General features: G+C 42.6%; 1 protein-coding gene across 1 annotated transcript in view; it reads left to right on the top strand.

The window, feature by feature from the left end:
• Nucleotides 1-5260: 5260 nt before the first annotated feature.
• LOC147717810 (uncharacterized) overlaps nt 5261-20427 on the top strand; it is a 321013-nt gene continuing 305846 nt past the window's right edge. Inside the window, exon 1 of the mRNA XM_086924598.1 lies at nt 5261-5453. Coding sequence (XP_086780724.1) covers nt 5340-5453 — 114 coding nt within the window. The 5' untranslated portion in view covers nt 5261-5339. The remainder of the gene's footprint in view (nt 5454-20427) is intronic.

The following is a 20427-nucleotide window of genomic DNA, read 5'->3' as shown; positions in this document are numbered from 1 at the left end:
TCGATTTGAAGTTTTGATTCTACCATGCAACAAGATATCTTCCTACGCCTGATCATTAAATCTTTAATGCAACTTCACGACTAATCACTAATATTACATTTTTCATTCGGGTTAAACTCTTCCACGAGCCAGGTAGACCCCAACCTTGCATAGCCACATTTCAAAGCCTTCTTTGCTAAGTCTGTGAAAGATACTTATAATAAATGACTGTGCACACGAAATAGCAAAAATATGTATGTTTGTGTGATGTAAGTCTAATATCAATTACACTTACACAAATCTTGTACCAATGTTGTTTTGGATAGGAGGTCCCTCATTAGCATGTCAAATTAGAATCCTTAACCATACTAGAACTAAGCATTCAAGACATCCATTCCGCTCCGTTTTCACCAAATTTAAGTGCTAGGTGAAGTGAGGATCAGGGGTTTGTAAAAAATGTCTTTCTTCCAGTCCTAGCCTCCAATTTTTGAAATTAATGAGCTACTGCTCGAACAGCCAGGTCTTCAGCTTCTTCCTGAAGGAGAGGTGGTCTTGGGTCAGGCGCAGGTCGGGCGGGAGGGAATTCCAGGTCTTGGCGGCCAGGTGGGAGAAGGACCTTCCTCCTGTAGTCTGTACACTCTTAAACGTTATAAATTTTGTAAAGTTTTACATATAATTCTGTGGTTGCAGGGAAAAAACTTGTGCACACCCATCAGCAGCACTGCATGTGCAAGAGTGTGGGAGAACGGATGGTATGTTATGTTGTATTTGATGTGTAATAAGGCAGAATATCAGTGAAGGTGGACGGGAGGCCTATTCTGGCTTTGTGTGTTATTTTCATCCAGTTTCTTGATAGAAATCACATTTAGGTTTCATTTACTTCTAATGTCTAGTTTGTGTGACAATCTTCAGGCAGCAAAGTTCACTCAGAGAAAAAAGTTGGGTGGGTAATTATTACAAGGCCGGAACACAATCAATGGTGACTTTGGCCTCATGGTATAGGCAGTCCCTAGACCGTCCGTTGTATTGATGTCCAGTGTGCGGTCATTCTCTATTTCGGCTGTGTACTCTTCTGGAGATCTTGACAGATTTATGAGAAAAAAGGCTGGGTGTGTAACCTTTTATTCTAATTAAATGTAATTACCAAACAAGCGTGCAAGCATTGGCTGGCCTGATGCAACCTGCCCTTCATAGACACGGCTAGGATGGTATTCGCAGGAAGTATAATTGCATTAGAGTGACAGGCCTGCTCCACTTTCCACCTAGTTTATAAACAGGAAGTACCCCCCAGGGATCTGTGGCATTAAAGCTTAGAGTTCATATTCTCCAAAACACAGATTCACTGCTATGCTAATTAAAAAAAGATTAATGCATCCTTCACACCATATTATCCTTCTAACGCGATAAAATAAATTGTTACACTAGTAGTAGTGTCTAGAAGTAAAAAAGAGTGAAAGCATTTTTTTGGTTCTTACCATTTTACCACTATAGAAGGAGATTACGGACATTCAGATCTGCAACACCTTGTATTCATAAACTATCAGCCACAATATATCAAGTTCACTTTACTTGTACATTAGCTTAAGCTAATCACATTTTAACTAAACATTCAACACGTTTACTACTAAACCCACAGAACCAGCACCACAAAAAAACAACCACCTGAGCCGTTTTCACTTTCCGCTTCAGAATTAAACTCTTTTCTATTGTAGTATCCCGTTTTGCTCACTTAATCCCTCTAATAATCTCTGACACACATCGCCACTTCTTAACCTCTTTCTCTCTTTTTATGCTTTCTTCTCCGGTTCCTAGAGCTCTTTCCATTCCAGGCTCTCCCATTATATGACTCTTTTACTTTGTAACTCGGGTCCGTTTTCTTGTGCAACCTCTACTTAGTCTCTCACTCACTGGGTCACCTTCATTTCCTCGTGTCTCTCATGACCTCATCATTGCAGAGCCTATACCCTTCCGTCTTTTCCATTCGTTCATAATTGCTTTTCTTCTTTCCTCAGCCTTCTTCCCTCTCGCTCTCTTTTTTTTAGGTCGAGCCTAGTACCAGCATTCATGTGCTGCTCTACGAGGCTTGTTGTGCTGGAGTACCGAATAGAAGCCTCGCCCACTCTCCACCCATATTTGCCATTGGCTTGTGTCACTGTCTGTCCTAAATGATGGCTTCTGATTTGTAAATAGGCATGTTAGTACCTCCTTAGTACCTCCTCCTCTTCATTTGTCACCTCCAATGGCAACTGGCCCCTTTACTTCGGTTGTTACACGGTACGTGTTATTTAGACTGTGAGTACTATTTTCTTTATTCAGTTTCTCTTATTGCAGGCACAATGTGATTTGGTGCCTTCTTTACCCCCCTCCCTCCCGTTGTCGTGCCATGTTTACTCCCGCCCTCCCTCCTGTTGTCCATGCCTCCTCCCTACCCGTCCCTCCAACCCCGCCCGCCCGCTGTCCGCGCCTGCTCTCCACCTCCTGTTGTCTGTGATGCCTACCATTTGCAATGCAATAGGTCTTGCATTTACGCTAGTTTGAGCTTTTGGTTTTTAAAATATCAATAAAATGCATTGTCATTTACAATGCCAATAGCATAAAATGGCATATATGCGAGACCTATTGCATTGCAAATGCTTGTTGAAGTAGGTACCTTAATGAATAAAACAATGGGCAAGATGGTTGAAATCCAAGTAACAAGGTTCTTTCTTGTTTGGGATTCTGCACGAAGAATTTGTGATTTATATACACACCCCCATAACTGAACACACGAAAGAACAAGGGTAGTTTTGAGATTCCACAAACGAGGGTCTTCTTAATTGAAAAAACACATTGTCCTTGCTTTTTGCTCTGTCTAGATAACTTTATTCAGTTTAGAAAAAACTACAACTCCATCGGGATATCAACATCTGAGTAGTTCTGAGGATGACGTCATCGGGACGTGGCCGACGCATGTCGACGAGACGCTCTGCCAAATTTTATGATATAATGGCGGCTCGCAGACCGCCCGATACCTCCACTCCAGCCAAGTACCCAACTGGGGGGTACCGATGGACAGAAGATACTCGTTGCCCTTAGGTAAGCGACTTTGAGCACATTACCTTGATTCCCATAAGGCTACGATAATTTTTCCTCTTCTTCCTAAAGGAGGCAGTGATGGTTATGTGGAACGCATATTAAGCCTACCGTCGCTATGACAGTATTAAGTATTTCTAACAGGAGTCCTATAACTGCCGAGAACAGTTTTTCAATACACGGTAGGGCCAGAGTTCCAAGTAAAAAAAAAAAAAGACTCAGTCACCGATATTTTCGGAACGTGTGTGTTTAGTAAGAGAAGTCAGCAGGTCAAATCTTTTCACCTCCAGCCTTCGGTGATTATTTTGTCCCTCGACCTTGCTAATAAGCAATTAGTTACAGAATTTAAAAGTCTTCCGTTTGTGCACTTTGTTTAGAAGCAGAATACTAAGATCACTATTCTGTGGTTCACAATTTCAAGTAAATAAATGTATTTATAATGGGCACATACGAGGGCACGTAAATATACGAATCCACTAGGAATCAAGACCTATACTGTATACACCTGATTCAAACAGTGGTTGCCACATGGACGGGCCTCTAGCCCATGCCAGATAGTCCATGTATGGAAGGACCCTAACAATCTGGATTAGCTTTAGTGGTGGTTACTCGATGTTCCTTTGTTTTTGGGACCGGATAATGATAACCTACTGATAGACATCAACAGTAGATGCTAGGTACACGCAAGCACTTGTGATGGTAGTAAGATTTTCAACAGTAGACTTAGTTTTGTTATAGTTAATTTTTTATGTTGTTTGATAATCAAAAGATATCAACGTTGTTTCCAATAAGCAAATGTTATTGGATTCTTTCTTCCTAGAGCGGGGCCTCAGACATAACTTGAGCTGGTGCCGAGTGAGGTGAGGCTTACCCCTTTGTCAGCAATGGTAAGTTTTTCTTGCTAATAAAGCTACTAGTGAATAAAATTAAGGTATAAAAACTTCAGAAAGCATTGACAGACAAAGAGTTGTTATGTTTACTTATTATCTTTTCCCTAGATGCTGTTCAGTCATCATGCTTACATAAAGGGTCAGAACACAAATACAACAGCAGCAATACTGTATGTATGATTTTTCTTGTTTTATAGTGATTGCAGTAACAAAATATTTGTAGGGCCTGAAGAAAGCCAGGAAGAATATTTCCATGTGGCTGAAACATGTCGACCGTGGGAACAGTGACAAATTCCTTACTGTTCCATCTTTGTTTTTTCACTTCTCACATTGATTTTAATAGGAAAACATATGAGTTACTGCAAAGAAGGGTAGTACACCATCTCTATGGTTTATCCTTTTTAATAACACTTTTTTTTACAGTTTTGTTTGCACTGCTTGTTAGAAATCATCTCAAATCACCCATTTTCTAGAACACAATCCCATCTGCTTTTTCCTTCTGTAAGAATCACACAGAAGGATACAACTCTTTTCTTGTTCTCTCTGGTAAACAAGAGAGGCAATATAAGGTTGTTTGGGACCCCAGATGATGACACTGGGCACATGATTGTGTATTGATGGGATACCAATTATCCTGAGGTGATTCTGAGTACTTTCTCTTTGTTTTTCCTTTGCTTTCTATGCACACTCAGCAGCATAGCGAGTTGTGATAGCCTCAAGAGAAATATATCTAGAGGTATATGCTTAGCATTTTTCCAGTCTTATGGGTTCTAGTTGGTTTTTCAAGTATTAGAATTAGGAGGATTGAATCCTTATAAGAATTTAAACTTCCCTTAGACCCTTCCTTATTATAGAATTAGGGGGGATTGAATCCTTATAAGACTTTAAACTTCCCTTAGACCCTTCCTTATTATATATATATATATATCATATTTAAGTCCAGCCTTAGTGTCTGGCAGAGTGTCTGTGTGTCTGTCTGCTGTCTGTGCTGGGGTCTCTAGGAAGTAGGAATCCAGATTCAGAAATAGAACATAGAGGCACAAGAAGTCATGTGGGTCTGTAGATTGTTCTACACATGGTGTCCACATTTCATGTGATACTTCCTAACACCTTTTGCAACTCCAAACAGTGCATACTTTGTTTCAATATTCACTTTCACCCCTCCTCTGGTCTCATCCAAATTGTTTTCTGCCACCAGTTAGATCCGATTTAATATTTAACACTGACCCCCCCTACCCCCCCTCCTCTGTGTCCTCAGATAAATGTCTGTGCAAGCAGATACTCCCAAATCCTGTCATTTTGGGTTCACAGAGTGTGGTTCGTCAGCATATTTAAGAGGGATGTTGGGTACATTTTAACATATTCTGCCATCAGTAGAGGGAACATACAAGCTCCAAGATGATGCTCCTGTCCTGCGCGACTCTCTTCCTCGCTGCCTTCGCCCCCTTTGTCCACTCACACCCACACTGTCCGGATGAGAAAACTCACCTGCTCCCTGCCAAGCTAAGTGAGGTAAGTTTCCGAGCCCCACCTGCGCCTCCCCACACAACTGGGGGGGGGGGGGGGGGGGGGGGGGGGGTACGCAGGGGCATATTAAGGATTTTGGGGCCCCTGGGCCAAACATATTTTGGGGGAGGGGCCTGTTCCTAACAGCTTTGGATTTATGATCCAGTTTCAACTCTTTCATGCCGTCTTTGACAGTGCACAGGCACACTGGTCCAAATACTAACATTGTTTACACATACTATCCAGGGATAACGAAGTTTTCAATGCTGTAACACAACAGCGGCTCATTAATATAACTGCAAATAATCTCAGTGACACCTTCATATGTCAGCTCCTATTTTGATCTAACAGAAACGTGTTAATGGCTGTTGCATGAAACATAGACACACCTTTCCTCTGCAAATGTCTGTGATAGATTCTCACACATAATTTTTTTTTATGGGAAACTGTATTTGAAACAATCTGTTTAAGAATCATTCTAGGTCATCCGAACAAGACTCTCTGCAGAACAGAGCTGGTTCTAGCGGGGGGGGAGCGGGGGGGGGGGCAGGGTGGGGGGCGAGGCTGAAAGGCTGGGTGGCGCCCTGGCCTAGGGCCCACCTTACCCATGCCTCAAAATGCCTGTGGGGGTACGATGGCCAAGACTGTGGGTCTACGAAACGCCAGTTGTATCAAATCGTTAACAGGGCCCATGTCCACTCAATTCATGACAAATACTTAAGTCTTGGCACAATATCGCATTTACCCATTTTCTATGTTGTTCATTTGGCAAGTAGTGCTCGCATCGCATTTATTGTCTTCAAAGGATGAGAGAGTGGGCTTTGGCATTTCATGGATGCTCACTCTCTGGTACCCCTGCACTGCCCTTGCAGCCCATCACTGGTGGTGCAAAGAAAAGAACAGGCAGAGCAGCAGGGTCCAGCGGGGCTCCCTCTCCAGTGAACAGGCACAGCACTGCAGAAGCAAAACAAGCTTTCCATCTCTAGAAAGCAGCTGCAGTGCAGCATTCTCTTCCATGCAGGCCATAAAAACGATGACAGGGCATGAGTCCCTCTCATGCATAATAGATACAGCACAGAAGTGCAAGACTCTTTCTCATACATAACAAATGCAGCACAGCAGTGCAATACTCCCTACAATGCATAACAGATACAGCACGGCAGGGTAAAATTCCCTCCCATGCATAACAGATACAGCACAGCAGTGAGAGATTCGCTTCAATGCATAACAGATACAGCACGGCAGGGTAAAATTCACTCCCATGCATAACAGATACAGCAGGGCAGTGTAAGATTCCCTCCTATGTATAACAGACACAGCACAGGAGGGTAAGATTATTTCCTCCCATGCATAACCGATACAGCAGGGCAGAGTAAGATGCCCTGCTATGCATGACATATACTGCACAGCAGGGTAGGATCCCGTCCCATGCATAAGAGATGCAGCACTGCAGAGTAAGATTCCCTCCCATGCATAACAGATACAGCACAGCAGGGTAAGATTCCCTCCCATGCATAACAGATACAGCACAGCAGGGTAAGATTCCCTCCCATTCATAACAGATACAGCACGGCAGGGTAAAATTCACTCCCATGCATAACAGATACAGCACAGCAGTGAGAGATTCGCTTCAATGCATAACAGATACAGCACGGCAGGGTAAAATTCACTCCCATGCATAACAGATACAGCAGGGCAGTGTAAGATTCCCTCCTATGTATAACAGACACAGCACAGGAGGGTAAGATTATTTCCTCCCATGCATAACCGATACAGCAGGGCAGAGTAAGATGCCCTGCTATGCATGACATATACTGCACAGCAGGGTAGGATCCCGTCCCATGCATAAGAGATGCAGCACTGCAGAGTAAGATTCCCTCCCATGCATAACAGATACAGCACAGCAGGGTAAGATTCCCTCCCATGCATAACAGATACAGCACGGGAGGGTAAAATTCCCTCCCATGCAAATAGATACAGCAAGGAAGAGTAAGAGTCCCTCCCATGCATAATAGAAACAGCACAGCAGTGCAATATTCTTTCTCATACATAACAAATGCGGCACAGCAGTGCGAGATTCCCTTCCATTCATAACAGATACAACAGTGCAGAGTAAGATTCCCTCCCATGCATAACAGATACAGCACAGCAGGGTAAGAGTATTCCTTCCCATGCATAACAGATACAGCAGGACAGACACTGCACAGGAGGGTAAGATTCCCTCCCATACATAACAGATCTCGTAGGGCAGTGTAAGATTCCCTCCTATGCATACCTGATACTACACTGCAGGGTATGATTCCCTCCCATGCATAACAGATATAGCACGGCATAGTAAGATTCCCTCCCATGCCTTACAGATACAGCACAGCAGGGTAGGATTCCCTCCCATGCATAACAGATACAGCACGACAAGGTAAAATTCCCTCCCATGCATAACATATACCGCACAGCAGGATAAGATTCCCTCCCAGGCATAATAGATGCAGCATGGCAGGATAAGGTTCCCTCTCATGCATAACCGATACAATGCACCAGTGTCAGATTCCCTTCCATGCATAACAGATACAGCACATCAGGGTAAGATTCACTCCCATGCATAACAGACCCAGCACAGCAGGATAAGATTCCCTCCCATGCATAACAGATACAGCATGACAGGGTAAGTTTCCCTCCCATGCATTACAGATACATTACGGCAGGATAAGATTCCCTGCCATGCATAACAGATACAGCATGGCAGGATAAGATTCCCTCTCATGCTTAATAGATATAATGCACTAGTGTAAGATTTACTCCCATGCATATCAGGTACAGCACGTCAGGGTAAAATTCACTCCCATGCATACCAGATACAGCACAGCAGGATACAATTCCCTCCCATGCATAACAGAAGCAGCACAGCAGGGTAAGATTTTCTTGCATGCCTAAGAGCTACAACGCAGCAGTGTAAAATTCCCTCCTGTGAATAACAGAAACAGCACAGTGGATGTAAAGCAATCCCTTTTCTCTCACACAAAGGCAAGTGGTATGTGAGCTCTACAAAGACCTCTGGAGTAGATTTTAAATCCACTGAGATGAGTATAAAAATGGATGAGTGAGTGAATATGCTTGTGCTACCACTACCTTTCTCGGTGCCATCACTCAGTTTTAGAACTCTGTTGTCAATCATGATCAGCAGAGCTCAATCCTTGCATCTGTATTCCAAACAGGAAACAGTTTTCAGAGCAGTACATTTCCATTAGAGGGATAGGTGCTGCTTTAAAAGACACGTTTCTTGTTTGGGAAGACAAAGGTGGGAGCAGGCCGTGTTCCACTGCCTGGTCCCCTCAAAGCTGATAGACACAAGGACAAAAAGGAAATCTGCCCATGGTGACTGCTTCCATACTGCCATTCAGTCACCACCGTAACTGATCAATGGGTGCAATCACACATTGTGATCACAAACCACTGAGACATACCTTTGTGACTAACAAAGAGAGGGGCTCCTTTTGTATCCTCCCCTATATGGTATTGGGAAATGGCCATAAAATCCCTTTTACGAGTATGAGAGATTTTTTCAGTTCACAAAATTAGTTTTACACCTTGTAAAAAGCTATTTTAGAGTCTCCACCCTTGTGATTTTGTTAAATTGCAGGCCTAGCGATCACAAAATCCCTTCCCACATCAGGCCCAAAATGTTCAAATTGTAAAAACAGAAGAATCCTCCATTATGCTCTTTCTCTTCTTTGCCCCTTCTGATCTCAGTATTTCCCCTCTCTCTACATAGATATTTTCCTCTCAGTCACCATCTCTTCCTCTCCTTCTTCATTCTCTGTTGCTATCCAATCTCTAGCACCTTCCCTTTTTCTTGTGTTTGTTCTCACTCCAACCCTCCCTCCTTGGGGTCCAGTTCATTCTCTGGCTTTCATCTTCCTCTTATCTCAATCTCTTGTGGTCAGACACCAAAGACCAACTTATTTGTTGAATGTAACAAGTATTTAAAGTTTGAAATACAATTTCACAACAAACATTTTCGTGTGAAGTAAAGCACAGGCTTGTGTGGACCTGACGGAGCTCAACAAAGCAGTTGTATTAGGTCCCTATCCTCTACTCAACATCAGCGAAATGTTGTTTTCTCTCAGTGGGGCACAGCATTTTTCATCCCTTGACTTGACCTCGGCGTACCATCAGGTCAAATACACCCTGCTTCTCAAAATCTTGCAAATGGTATTAAGCCCAGAGCTGCGTTGATTGAGACCATCTGTAAACTCAGGACTCCACTGAACAAAGAAGAACCTGTGTAATTCTTGGGACTGGCAGAATTTTACCGCATGTTTGTCCCCCAATTTTGCTGGTGTGACTGGACATTTAAGGGATCTTTTTTTAAAAAGTGTGTAAGTTTGAATGGTCCAATGATTGTGATGGGGAATTTCAACACCCAAAGATGTGTCTGAGTAAGGCCCAAGATCTTGGCAGTTTTGATCCGAAGAAGAAGTCTAATTTAATGACAGACGCAGCTCTAAAGGTCTAGGTGTGGTGTTGTTTCAGAAATCTGAGGGTGTTGAGAAGGCTGTGTTATTTATGTCCAGACCCTCAAGAGGGGCAGAGTGCAAATATTCTGTTGTGCTTTACTTCACACGAAAATGTTTGTTGTGAAATTGTATTTCAAACTTTAAATACTTGTTACATTCAACAAATAAATTCCTTGCCCGGGTGGGTATAGGAAAAGAAGATATAGTTTCCGATTGTGGTCTATATAACATTGATTTTTGAATAATGTTCTAGGCTTAGGACCTTTGTTTGTGAAAATACTTGATACCCATGGTCCCAAGCCACCCAGTGGGTCCCCCTTGTTTTTTGTCAAAACATTAATAAAACCCCAAGTAAAAACAAAAACAAATGTTCCTCTTGTTTCACTTTTATTTCTCTATTCACCCTCGTACTCACTTCTCTAAAACGCCTCTTTCAAACTATTCTCTGCCACTCGATCTTACAGCACTCTCACATACTCTGCCTCATGTTCCCCACCCCTTCACTCCCTCTCACCTTCCATTTCTTTCTTCCTTATGTCTTGTGCTTATTTCTCCCTCTGCTTCAACCAGGGCAAGGATTTATTCTACCCTACCATAGATGAAAGCACATTTTCCGTAACGTCTAATGTAGAAGTGGCCTTACATTTGCTTATTGTAAAGATAATATGAAGCCATATGTAAGTCAGTCTTGACCCTACTCCAGTAAGAACAGTCCAGCCCAAACTTAACGATGGGTGGGATGCAGCAGAGTAATTACCAGAGACTGAAAGTAATAGATTAATAGACATTACCTTTTTCAAAAGTTCATATTTCACTAAAGTTTCTCTCCATTCAACTTCAGACTCAATTCCATCACTAATTAGACCCACATCTACAACTTCTTCAATTCTTCACCACCAAAGCAATCACACACTACTGGTTCATTATCAGCATTACCTAACCTAGACAAACAATCCGGAAGAATATTATTGGAAGCAGGCAAGTAGGAGACAAAATTAAGCTCCTGTAAGGCAACAACCCACTTCCGAATGCAATGTGAGACAAAATCAATTATCTTTTTCGCAATAAGTTCCTTCAAGGGTTTATGATCCGTTAAAACCTCAAACATGCTTCCTCATAGAAACTTCCTCAACTTGCAGATAGCCCAATAGATGGCCAGCACCTCCATTTCCACAACAGAATATTTGCACTCTGCCCCTCTTGAGGGTCTGGACATAAATAACACAGCCTTCTCAACACCCTCAGATTTCTGAAACAACACCACACCTAGACCTTTAGAGCTGCGTCTGTCATTAAATTAGACTTCTTCTTCGGATCAAAACTGCCAAGATCTTGGGCCTTACTCAGACACATCTTTGGGTGTTGAAATTCCCCATCACAATCATTGGACCATTCAAACTTACACACTTTTTAAAAAAGATCCCTTAAATGTCCAGTCACACCAGCAAAATTGGGGGACAAACATGCAGTAAAATTCTGCCAGTCCCAAGAATTACACAGGTTCTTCTTTGTTCAGTGGAGTCCTGAGTTTACAGATGGTCTCAATCAACGCAGCTCTGGGCTTAATACCATTTGCAAGATTTTGAGAAGCAGGGTGTATTTGACCTGATGGTACGCCGAGGTCAAGTCAAGGGATGAAAAATGCTGTGCCCCACTGAGAGAAAACAACATTTCGCTGATATTGAGTAGAGGATAGGGACCTAATACAACTGCTTTGTTGAGCTCCGTCAGGTCCACACAAAGCCTGGCCTCGCCATTGGCCTTGCGGGCCGTAACAATGGGAGAAAGCAATTCAGTAGCTTCAACTTCCTCTATGATCCCATTGGCTTTCAATTTGTCTAGCTCTATGTTCCTACGAAATTTCATCACAAGGGGAACACCTCGAACCTTTGCTCCCTCCGGAATAGAACCAGGTTTTATTTTGATCTGATGCATATAGTTATTAAGACACCCCAGTTTGTTTTCAAACACTGCAGGAAACTGATTGACCAAGGTTTTGCATTCTCTCTCAATTTAACTAATAGATGGTATGTCTTTCACACACACAGAGGGGCTCTCATTGGGATGTGAATCACATTGGTGAAACCAACTTATTAAGGAATTACCCTTCATAGAAACATATACCTTGCGGGGATTCAGTTGTTCCCCAAAACCATCCTAAGAGATCAATCATTTCTCCCCCATGCCCTCTTGGTCTTATATCTGGCTTCAACAAGGTGACTTTCTTCAAAAGGTATTGATCAAAGAACTTCTTTGGAATCAAGGTCACCTTGGTCCCAGAATCAAATAACATTTTCACAGGTGCATCATTAATTAATACAGTATCTATGGGACCTTCACAACCAGATCCTTTGACCTGACAGATGTTGACTTCCTCTATGACTTCCTCAAATAAATCTACTTCTCTAATTTTCTTCTGATCTCTACCAGACCTACAACATCTCGTAAAATGACCTTTATGACCACACGTAATGTAGGAAGCTTTCCATCCCGGACAGTCTTTGAAGTTTGCCATATGGCCTGAGTTTCCACATCTGAAACATCTACCCTGGAAATTCTTTGAATTGCCAGGTTGAGATTCAGTCTTTTTCAAAATGTTTCCCCTTGCTCCTTCATATCTGCTCTTTATCAACTTTCATGAATGTGTATACGCTTTTGCGATAGTGACCACCTCAAGCAAAGAGGGATTATTTTCTGTCACAAACTGTCTCTTGCTTTGTCGAGAAAAGATGCACCAAAATTGAACGTCAAGGCCAATTTTCTGTAATATACTGTTCAACAGATTCCTCTCTTTTTTTTGCATTTGTCTACCGAAGTGATACCTTTCAAGAACTGTGCTCACCTTCGGTAAATAGTGTAATTCAAATTTTTTAATTACAATCTCAAACTCATTAAGACCAGACGTTTTGTTATCTGTAAGGTCAGGAAAATGCTCAAAACTTCTTGTCCTTCTGCTCTCAAACACTGCTTTAACAACAAAGTTTCCTTTCTGCGCTAAGTGATGTCCCACAAACACAAGCATAGTGAGTAAAAACCTTTTTCCATTTCAACCAGGCTAGATTAGGCTCACCTGGAGAGGATAAAAAGAAAGTTGGAGCAGGAACATTCTGCATGCTTAAGAGATTAAAGCAACTTTATAATAAAGAATTTACTCCTTGTATTAAAACTTGCAAATGCAATTTATCACAAAGTGCAGTATGTGCAGTATATATATGACCTGCAAATCAGCATAAAACAAGAGATGTATGTACCAGTCTCAAACACTGTAAAAGTGAAACAAACAAATCCTTCATATAAATAAAGAGAAGTGGTGTATTTTAGATATCAAAATGGTCAACAATTAATTGAAGCAAAGCTGTGCGCATCAGCGAAAGGCCACCAAAACACAAAGTGGTAATACAACATTGTTAGAATTATTCTGGAAAGCTGTGTGCATCAGCACATGCGCGTTAACATGTCTTGAGAGCTGTGCACATGAGTGGTGCAGGACTCAACGTAATGATGCACTTAGATGTTAGTTGCAAGCTGTGTGCATCAGCAATGTATACCTATAGAGATTTCCTTGTGCATTTCACTAACACTAATGCAAATACTGCTTTGCGCATCAAAGTAAAGTACAAAGCTGTTCACATCAGAGATATTTAGCTTGTAAATATAGCTGTGAGCATCAAAGTAAAGTAGAAAGCTGTGCGCATCAGCGATGTTGAGCCCCCACCAAGGTAGCTACCAAAACGTTCTCCGTTAAGGAAAGGCCAGACTCAATATAGCTGTGCACATCAAAGTAAAGTAGAAAGATGTGCGCATCAGCGACGTTGAGCCCACACATAGATGGCTGCCAAACGTCCTCTGTAACACGAGAGTGAAGCGCACTTGACTGCACTTACGCAGAGACGTTGAACTTGCTTGCACAAGGCTTGTGCATGGTCAAAGATGCTTGCAGATAATAATGCGCCCAGGCTTCCTCGCAGCAAGAGAAGAAATTCTTCAATATACTTACATTAGCACACATGTGCTAGTGTGTTCAGCCTTCCTTACCACAGCTGAAACGGCCAACTCAAAAGAAAGCGTGACAGCAGTACTGCCAGAATATAATCCTTGACGCTGATTGAGCAGCGTATGGTTTAAGATGAAGAACTCTTCCTTGGATCAGAGTGGAAAATGGAACAGCGGCTCAGTCAATCCTGATAATGTGAAAGGGCATATGATTGAAAACGAAGCACTCCACGCAGTCTGAAGGAAGAAAAGGTAGGCTTGATGTGTTGGGGTCAAAGAAGTACGCGTAGGTAGTTCCAGTCGTGGCCAAATGTAAAAGAGAGATTGGTAGCGTGGAATAGATTAAGATGTAGTTTCATTAAGTGGAGTACAAATAACCCCATCCAGCATACAAGCCCTACAACTGTCAACTGACAAGTTGCTTACAATCTCCAGGAATCTTAGTCTCACGTTCTAGCCCATGTAGCCTAGGAATGGTGATCTACATTCTGAGGCAGAACGAGGACACTACAGTATGTCTTTTCTTTTGAATGCTTTTCTATCATTCATCACCTTTCCTTTTCTTAAATGCACATTCAGTCTGTCTAAGCCTTCTCTCTCACTTTCTTCTATCTCACATCACATAAGTGTCTTCCTGGCGTCATCTCACCATACTGTTTCACAATTTATTTTCACATATCTTCTAATGTTACTTTTTCCTACACCTTTAGCTCTAAGATACTCTTCTGCGTACCACTAACCCGGTCTTACCAACCCACTTTCATATACTCACACACATACCCTCACACCCACTTCTCTCATTAAGTGTTGCATCACACTTCCCCTTTCAAATTCTCCATTCCCTCACACCCCCTCTTACTTTGCCTTCTCTCGCCTTGGCTTTCCTTGGCATCTCTGATACACCGTAGGTTGCCTTAGTCTATGTCTCTATCAAACCCTTCTCTTGATCACCTTCTATTTCTCACTCACACCAGCTCACCTCACAATCTCTAGTCACACAGGAGCCAGCTAGGCATGCTATTTTTATGTTCTATATCTGTAGTACAAATTCTGAATGATCCTTTTTATAAATCTATCGTAATGAAAACAAAGCTGTGTTCCACATCAGTCAGCGAGTTAGAGGCCCCGCTGAAGATGATGTGTGAAATAAAAATCCAATGCAGGTTGATAGCCATAAATCAACACAGTTATGTTTTTAAAATGTGAAGAAGCAGCAACACCACTACAAGCGTACGTCATCAAACTGTGGCTTCTTTTTGACGTTTTTTGCTGCTGATGGTCAGCATTTGAAACGAATATTGACAAAGGCGAAAAGGTCGACTAACGCCTTTCAAAGGTGAAACCTGCTGGATTTGCCAATATTTGTTAGCTATGGGACTCTAATAAAAGATCAATGAAGCACTGACTATATGTTTCTTATTTGTTCCTAATGTAATTCACTCGCCCTGTGTCTCATAAAGCTTTCAGTTTTCACTTCTACTTATAACTTATCTGTAGTATCCTGCATATTATATTGTAAGGTGTTTTACCAGCCCTGCTCAGCCAGTGCCTGATCTCTGACTCATTAGAATGTTGGAGTCTGATTATACCTTGGAATGTTGGGACTGAGAGAGGCAGTGACCGTTGGTCATGGGCTGAGCTGCTGACAAGCAGCTCCTGGTGGGGCTCTGAACTACAACATAACTACATGATGTCATTTACTTTACTACTTGTTATCTTCATGGAATAAGCATCTGTAAATACAACCTTCCTGAGTGGACCTTCATCACTACATATTTTGGCGACAAGGTGACGAACCTACAGCTACAAGCGGATCTAAGGTACCTGGTGAACACAGGTGGACCTGGAGATGGCGCAAATAAAAGAAACTACAGTGGCAACAACCACAATTTACAGAAGAGGAGGTATCCGCAAGAAGGTAATAACTGCAAGGGAAAAAGGAGTTTTCTACAGAGTAAAATTAAGACAACTGCAAAGAAGGAACAAGTACTACACAGAAAAGAAAAGAAGACTTCAAGAAACAAGTAAGCATGAAGCACTACCCCTTTAAGCCCCACCAGTGTCCTCACCACCGGCAGCCCTAGCCCAGGCGTGTTGTGCTCATCCTTGTTACTCATTTTGGACTTTGGCGTTACATCCACAGCTTGTGCCTACCATCACACATACCTCACAAGTGAAATTTTCATCTTTGTCACGCTGGTGTATTCCCTGACACTCAGTCTACGAACCTGTGGAACTATAACTACAAGGCGGCCTGTAATGAAGTCATGTTGCTGCCTACGCTGTGTGATCTTGTGCGCATATACAGAACATACATTTCACTGTGATTTCAAAATTAGCGGCAAGAAGATGTTGTTAATTTACAGTATGCTTTCATCTACAGTTACATTGTCACCCTCACTCAGGTCGTCTTATGGGTTACAGTCCCATTTTACGTTTACGTAGTACCCTTACACAGGGCACAATTTTATGGGTCTTACATCCATTTAAATGTACTCAGTCTCCCTACATAGGGCGTCATATGGGTTACAGTCCCATTTACAGTGCTCCTTTGACTGATATTGTCTATTTACAATTTGTTATTTTGCTATTTTGTATAACGCAATGTTACACTTACATCGTATTTATATTGTTTATTGAAAATAGAGGGATGTTTTAGTTATACTGTAAGTATCTACTTTGCCTATTCTCTGTTTTCCTATTCGTCCAGCTTTCCTTGTGGTGTTGTACACATTGTCATCTTTGGTTTCTGGATCTTCACTTCTTGTTGTCGTCTTTTGCATTCTTTTCTTTTCCTGTTCAGGAGGAAATCCAATCTCCCCCTTTCCTGTGTCTGTGTGGAGGCTGGTGTCCGTTTTGCGTGGTGCCTTGTTCTTTCTTCCCTTCCTGCCTGCCTGGCCAGTGGGTGCGTTCAGGGGTTAGTCTTTGGTGCGTCTGTGTTCTTTTGCCCCTTGTTGCTTCCATCTTCTGGTTACGTGTCTTCTCCTCACACCTTTTTTATGTACGTGAGTTTGGGTTATTTCTGTCGGTTTCCGCTTTACTCTTCCCTTCCTCCTCTTCTTCTTCCTCCTCGTTTTCCTCCACCTGTCTCTTCGCTCTGCTTTGCTTACTCCTTTCCTGGACATTGTTTCTGATCTCTGCTGTTCTTCCTTGTTATCTTTCCCTTAGTTCTTTCTCGCTTTTTGTTATTCACTTACTGGTTTAATGTTTCTGTTAGAACGAAAGGGGATATGTAGTATGCTGCATATTATATTGTAAGGTGTTTTACCAGCCCTGCTCAGCCAGTGCCTGTGCTCTGACTCATTGGAATGTTGGAGTCTGATGATGCCTCGAAATGTTGGGACTGAGAGAGGCAGAGTGACAGTTGGTCATGGGCTGAGCAGCTGACAAGCTCTGAACTGCAACCTAACTACATGATGTCATTTACTTTACTACTTGTTATCTTCATGGAATAAACATCTGTAAATACAACCTTCCGGAGTGGACCTTCATCACTACACTATCTTTGCTTCATTCAGTGCATTTCTTTATCCCCACTGTTTCACTGATTTAATTCATTTCTTCTGGTTTTGTTCAATGAACACATCTGAATGATAATGCAGACATCTCCCAGATTGCAACATTACATAAAATGAGATAAGGCTCCTGTGTTCCTTTCCTACTGTGCCATAATTAACTCAATATTATATATATATATACGTGATCAAGGGCTTACGGGCTTGAAACGCGTTGTGTTGGGTCACTTAAAATAAAATCACTGCCCATTTGAATACCTCGGAGGTCTGTGTCTCTTTCCTCGCCTGACTGCCGCTGCGAGACTTCAGGAAGTGGTTTGAGTGTTTCCAGATATATATATATATATATATATATATATATATATATATATATATATATATATTTCAAACAAAAGTTTGCCCAATGTGGAGAGGCCGATGCTGCTGGTGGTTGAATGCAAGCCTGTCACACCCCATTCCGCAGGCTTGCAAAACGCGCTTCAGGCGTTATCCCGCCCTTGATCACTGGCTGCACTACAGAAGGACAGGAAACAAGGTAATGTCATGCACCTGATTTCATTGAAGCGTAGAAGTCCTGCCCTCATGGGCTCTGGCAAGGGATTGTGGTCTTTGCAGTACATGCCGGACTCCAGGTGCAAACCACAGTGGTTGCCCAAGTCCTTAAGTAGCGAAAATGTTTCCCCCAAGTGGGTGGAAAAGGATATGTCCACGCCCGAAACGCGTTTGGCAAGCCAGCGGAATAGGGTGCGACAGGCTTGCATTCAACCACCGGCAGCATTTGTGCGGAAACCTCCTCGGGTGCGGCCTCTCCACATTGGGCAACCTTTCGTTTGAAATACTTAGCGGCCTGCCAGCGTAGCAGAGTGAAGCAATTAATAAATTTACGCATTCTTGAACCCGGTGGCCTGGACAGTCCTTTCTTGAACCTGCAGAGGCGAAGCGAAAGTCAGATAACATAATTTTTATTTTCAACTGCTATGTCGTGATCAAGACACTTTAGTGTCGAAACGCGTAGTGGTTGAAAATAAAAACTTATAGTATCTGTAGTTGGAGTGTGATTACCGATTTTCTTTTGGCTTATGAGGGCCGGGCCGGGTTAGCCGGCACCACCACGCGCCACCTGACAAAAGGATTGATCTCAGAAAGAGCCGCCTTGGATTTTGAATATATATATATATATATATATATATATATATATATATATATATCACGAAAATCCTGTTGACTCAGCCACCGCGTAGTTATTCATGCACTGCCGCCAGCAAAACAGGACACGGGCCCAGTCTTGGAGCCTCAATTATGTATTTCCCAAAAGGTCAGATATATATATATATATATATATATATATATATATATATATATATATATATATATATATATATATATATATATATATATATATATATATATATATATATATATATATATATATAACCTACTGACGATTGCCAGTAGGTAGTTATAGTTAAAACCTAGTTTCCGCAGGAAATCCGTAACATTCTATTTGGAATAACTTTGGCGCCGGTGGACGAATCTGCGCGAATTTCTCCAAGAAAATGGCCTGCTCCGCTCCTTCCCTGAAAGTTTATGGGTGATTCGTGCAGAGGGGGCCGAGAAAAAAGGGGGGTCCCAAAACGTGTTTTCCCCATGCAATTTTCCATAGGACCTTTAGCCCGAACGGCTGAACGGAATTACACCAAATTTGGCAGAGAGGTAGAGCTCGGTTCGCAGATGACCCTTTTTGTTAAATGGTGTAAATCTGTTCAGTAGTTCCTGAGAAAATCAAAAGTAAAATCATAAGTATATCTAGAGGTGCTTACTGTAAGCTTACTGTACTTTGTACCATCCCAAGCACGAGCTGAATGCTAATTGGCTGTCAACTGTCTGTCAACACTCTAAACCAGAAAGTGTTGGCAGCCATCTTGTGCCTCGGTAGACTGAGGCACAAGAAAGCAGGAAAACAAACGTGTAGAACGCAAAAAGGGGGCAGGGTAGAAACAACTTGACTCCCTAGACCTGCTCAGGGGGTCCCACAAGGACCCCCAAGGCCCCCCCATCCCCCGGAGCAAAGCAACGCAGCCCCCTGGCGCATACTGTATGTTCCAGGTGGGCTAGTTGGCCCCCATGGACCCCCAGTATGCACTGGGAATTGGTTCCCCCTCTGCAAACGCGCCAGGGGGCTGCGTTGCAGAGGTGTAAAAAGGAGGGTGGCCTCATTACACCTCTCTGCAATGCAGCCCCCGGGCGCATTCTGGAGGTTCCTGGTGGGCTAGTTGGCCCCCATGGACCCCCAGTATGCAAGGGGAATTAAGTTACCCCTCTGCAAACGCGCCTGGGGGCGGCGTTGCAGAGAGGTGTCAAAAGGGGCGTGGTCTCAGAACACCTCTCTGCAACGCAGCCCCCTGGCGCATACTGGAGGTTCCTGGTGAGCTAGTTTGCCCCCAGAGACCCTCATTATGCAAGGGGACTTAATCCCCAACTTAGAACACTCTACAGGGCGCGTTAGCACAGAGGTGAAGGTAGGGGGCGGGGCTTGAGGTGATGTGAGTGCAAACATGCCCTGAGGCGCGTTTTAAGTTGGGGAATTAATTGCTGTTCAATCCAAAGGTACCCTAGGGGGCAACTAGTCCAACAGGTATCTCCAGTAAGCGCCACAGAGCTGTGATGCAGTGTTGTAAAAAGGGGGCGTGCCCTTTGAACGACTCTCTGCAACACAGCTGCCTGGTGTATACTGGAGGTACCTGGTGGGCTAGTTGGCTCACAGGGGACCTAAGGATTGAAGGGGAATTAATTCCCCTATCTGGCTCACTACTATTCCTGAAAAGTAAATTTAACTGTACTTACCAGTAACTTGAATTTCCTTCCATAGGATATCATTGCCTTCTATATAAAAATATACATAAATTAAAAAAAAATATAAAATAAAAAAAATATTACAATTATATAAAAAAAATCTTT

The sequence above is a fragment of the Lissotriton vulgaris genome, chromosome 5 (assembly GCF_964263255.1).
Source record: "Lissotriton vulgaris chromosome 5, aLisVul1.2, whole genome shotgun sequence".
Taxonomy (NCBI): domain Eukaryota; kingdom Metazoa; phylum Chordata; class Amphibia; order Caudata; family Salamandridae; genus Lissotriton; species Lissotriton vulgaris.
This window is presented reverse-complemented; position numbering and strand designations above follow the sequence as displayed.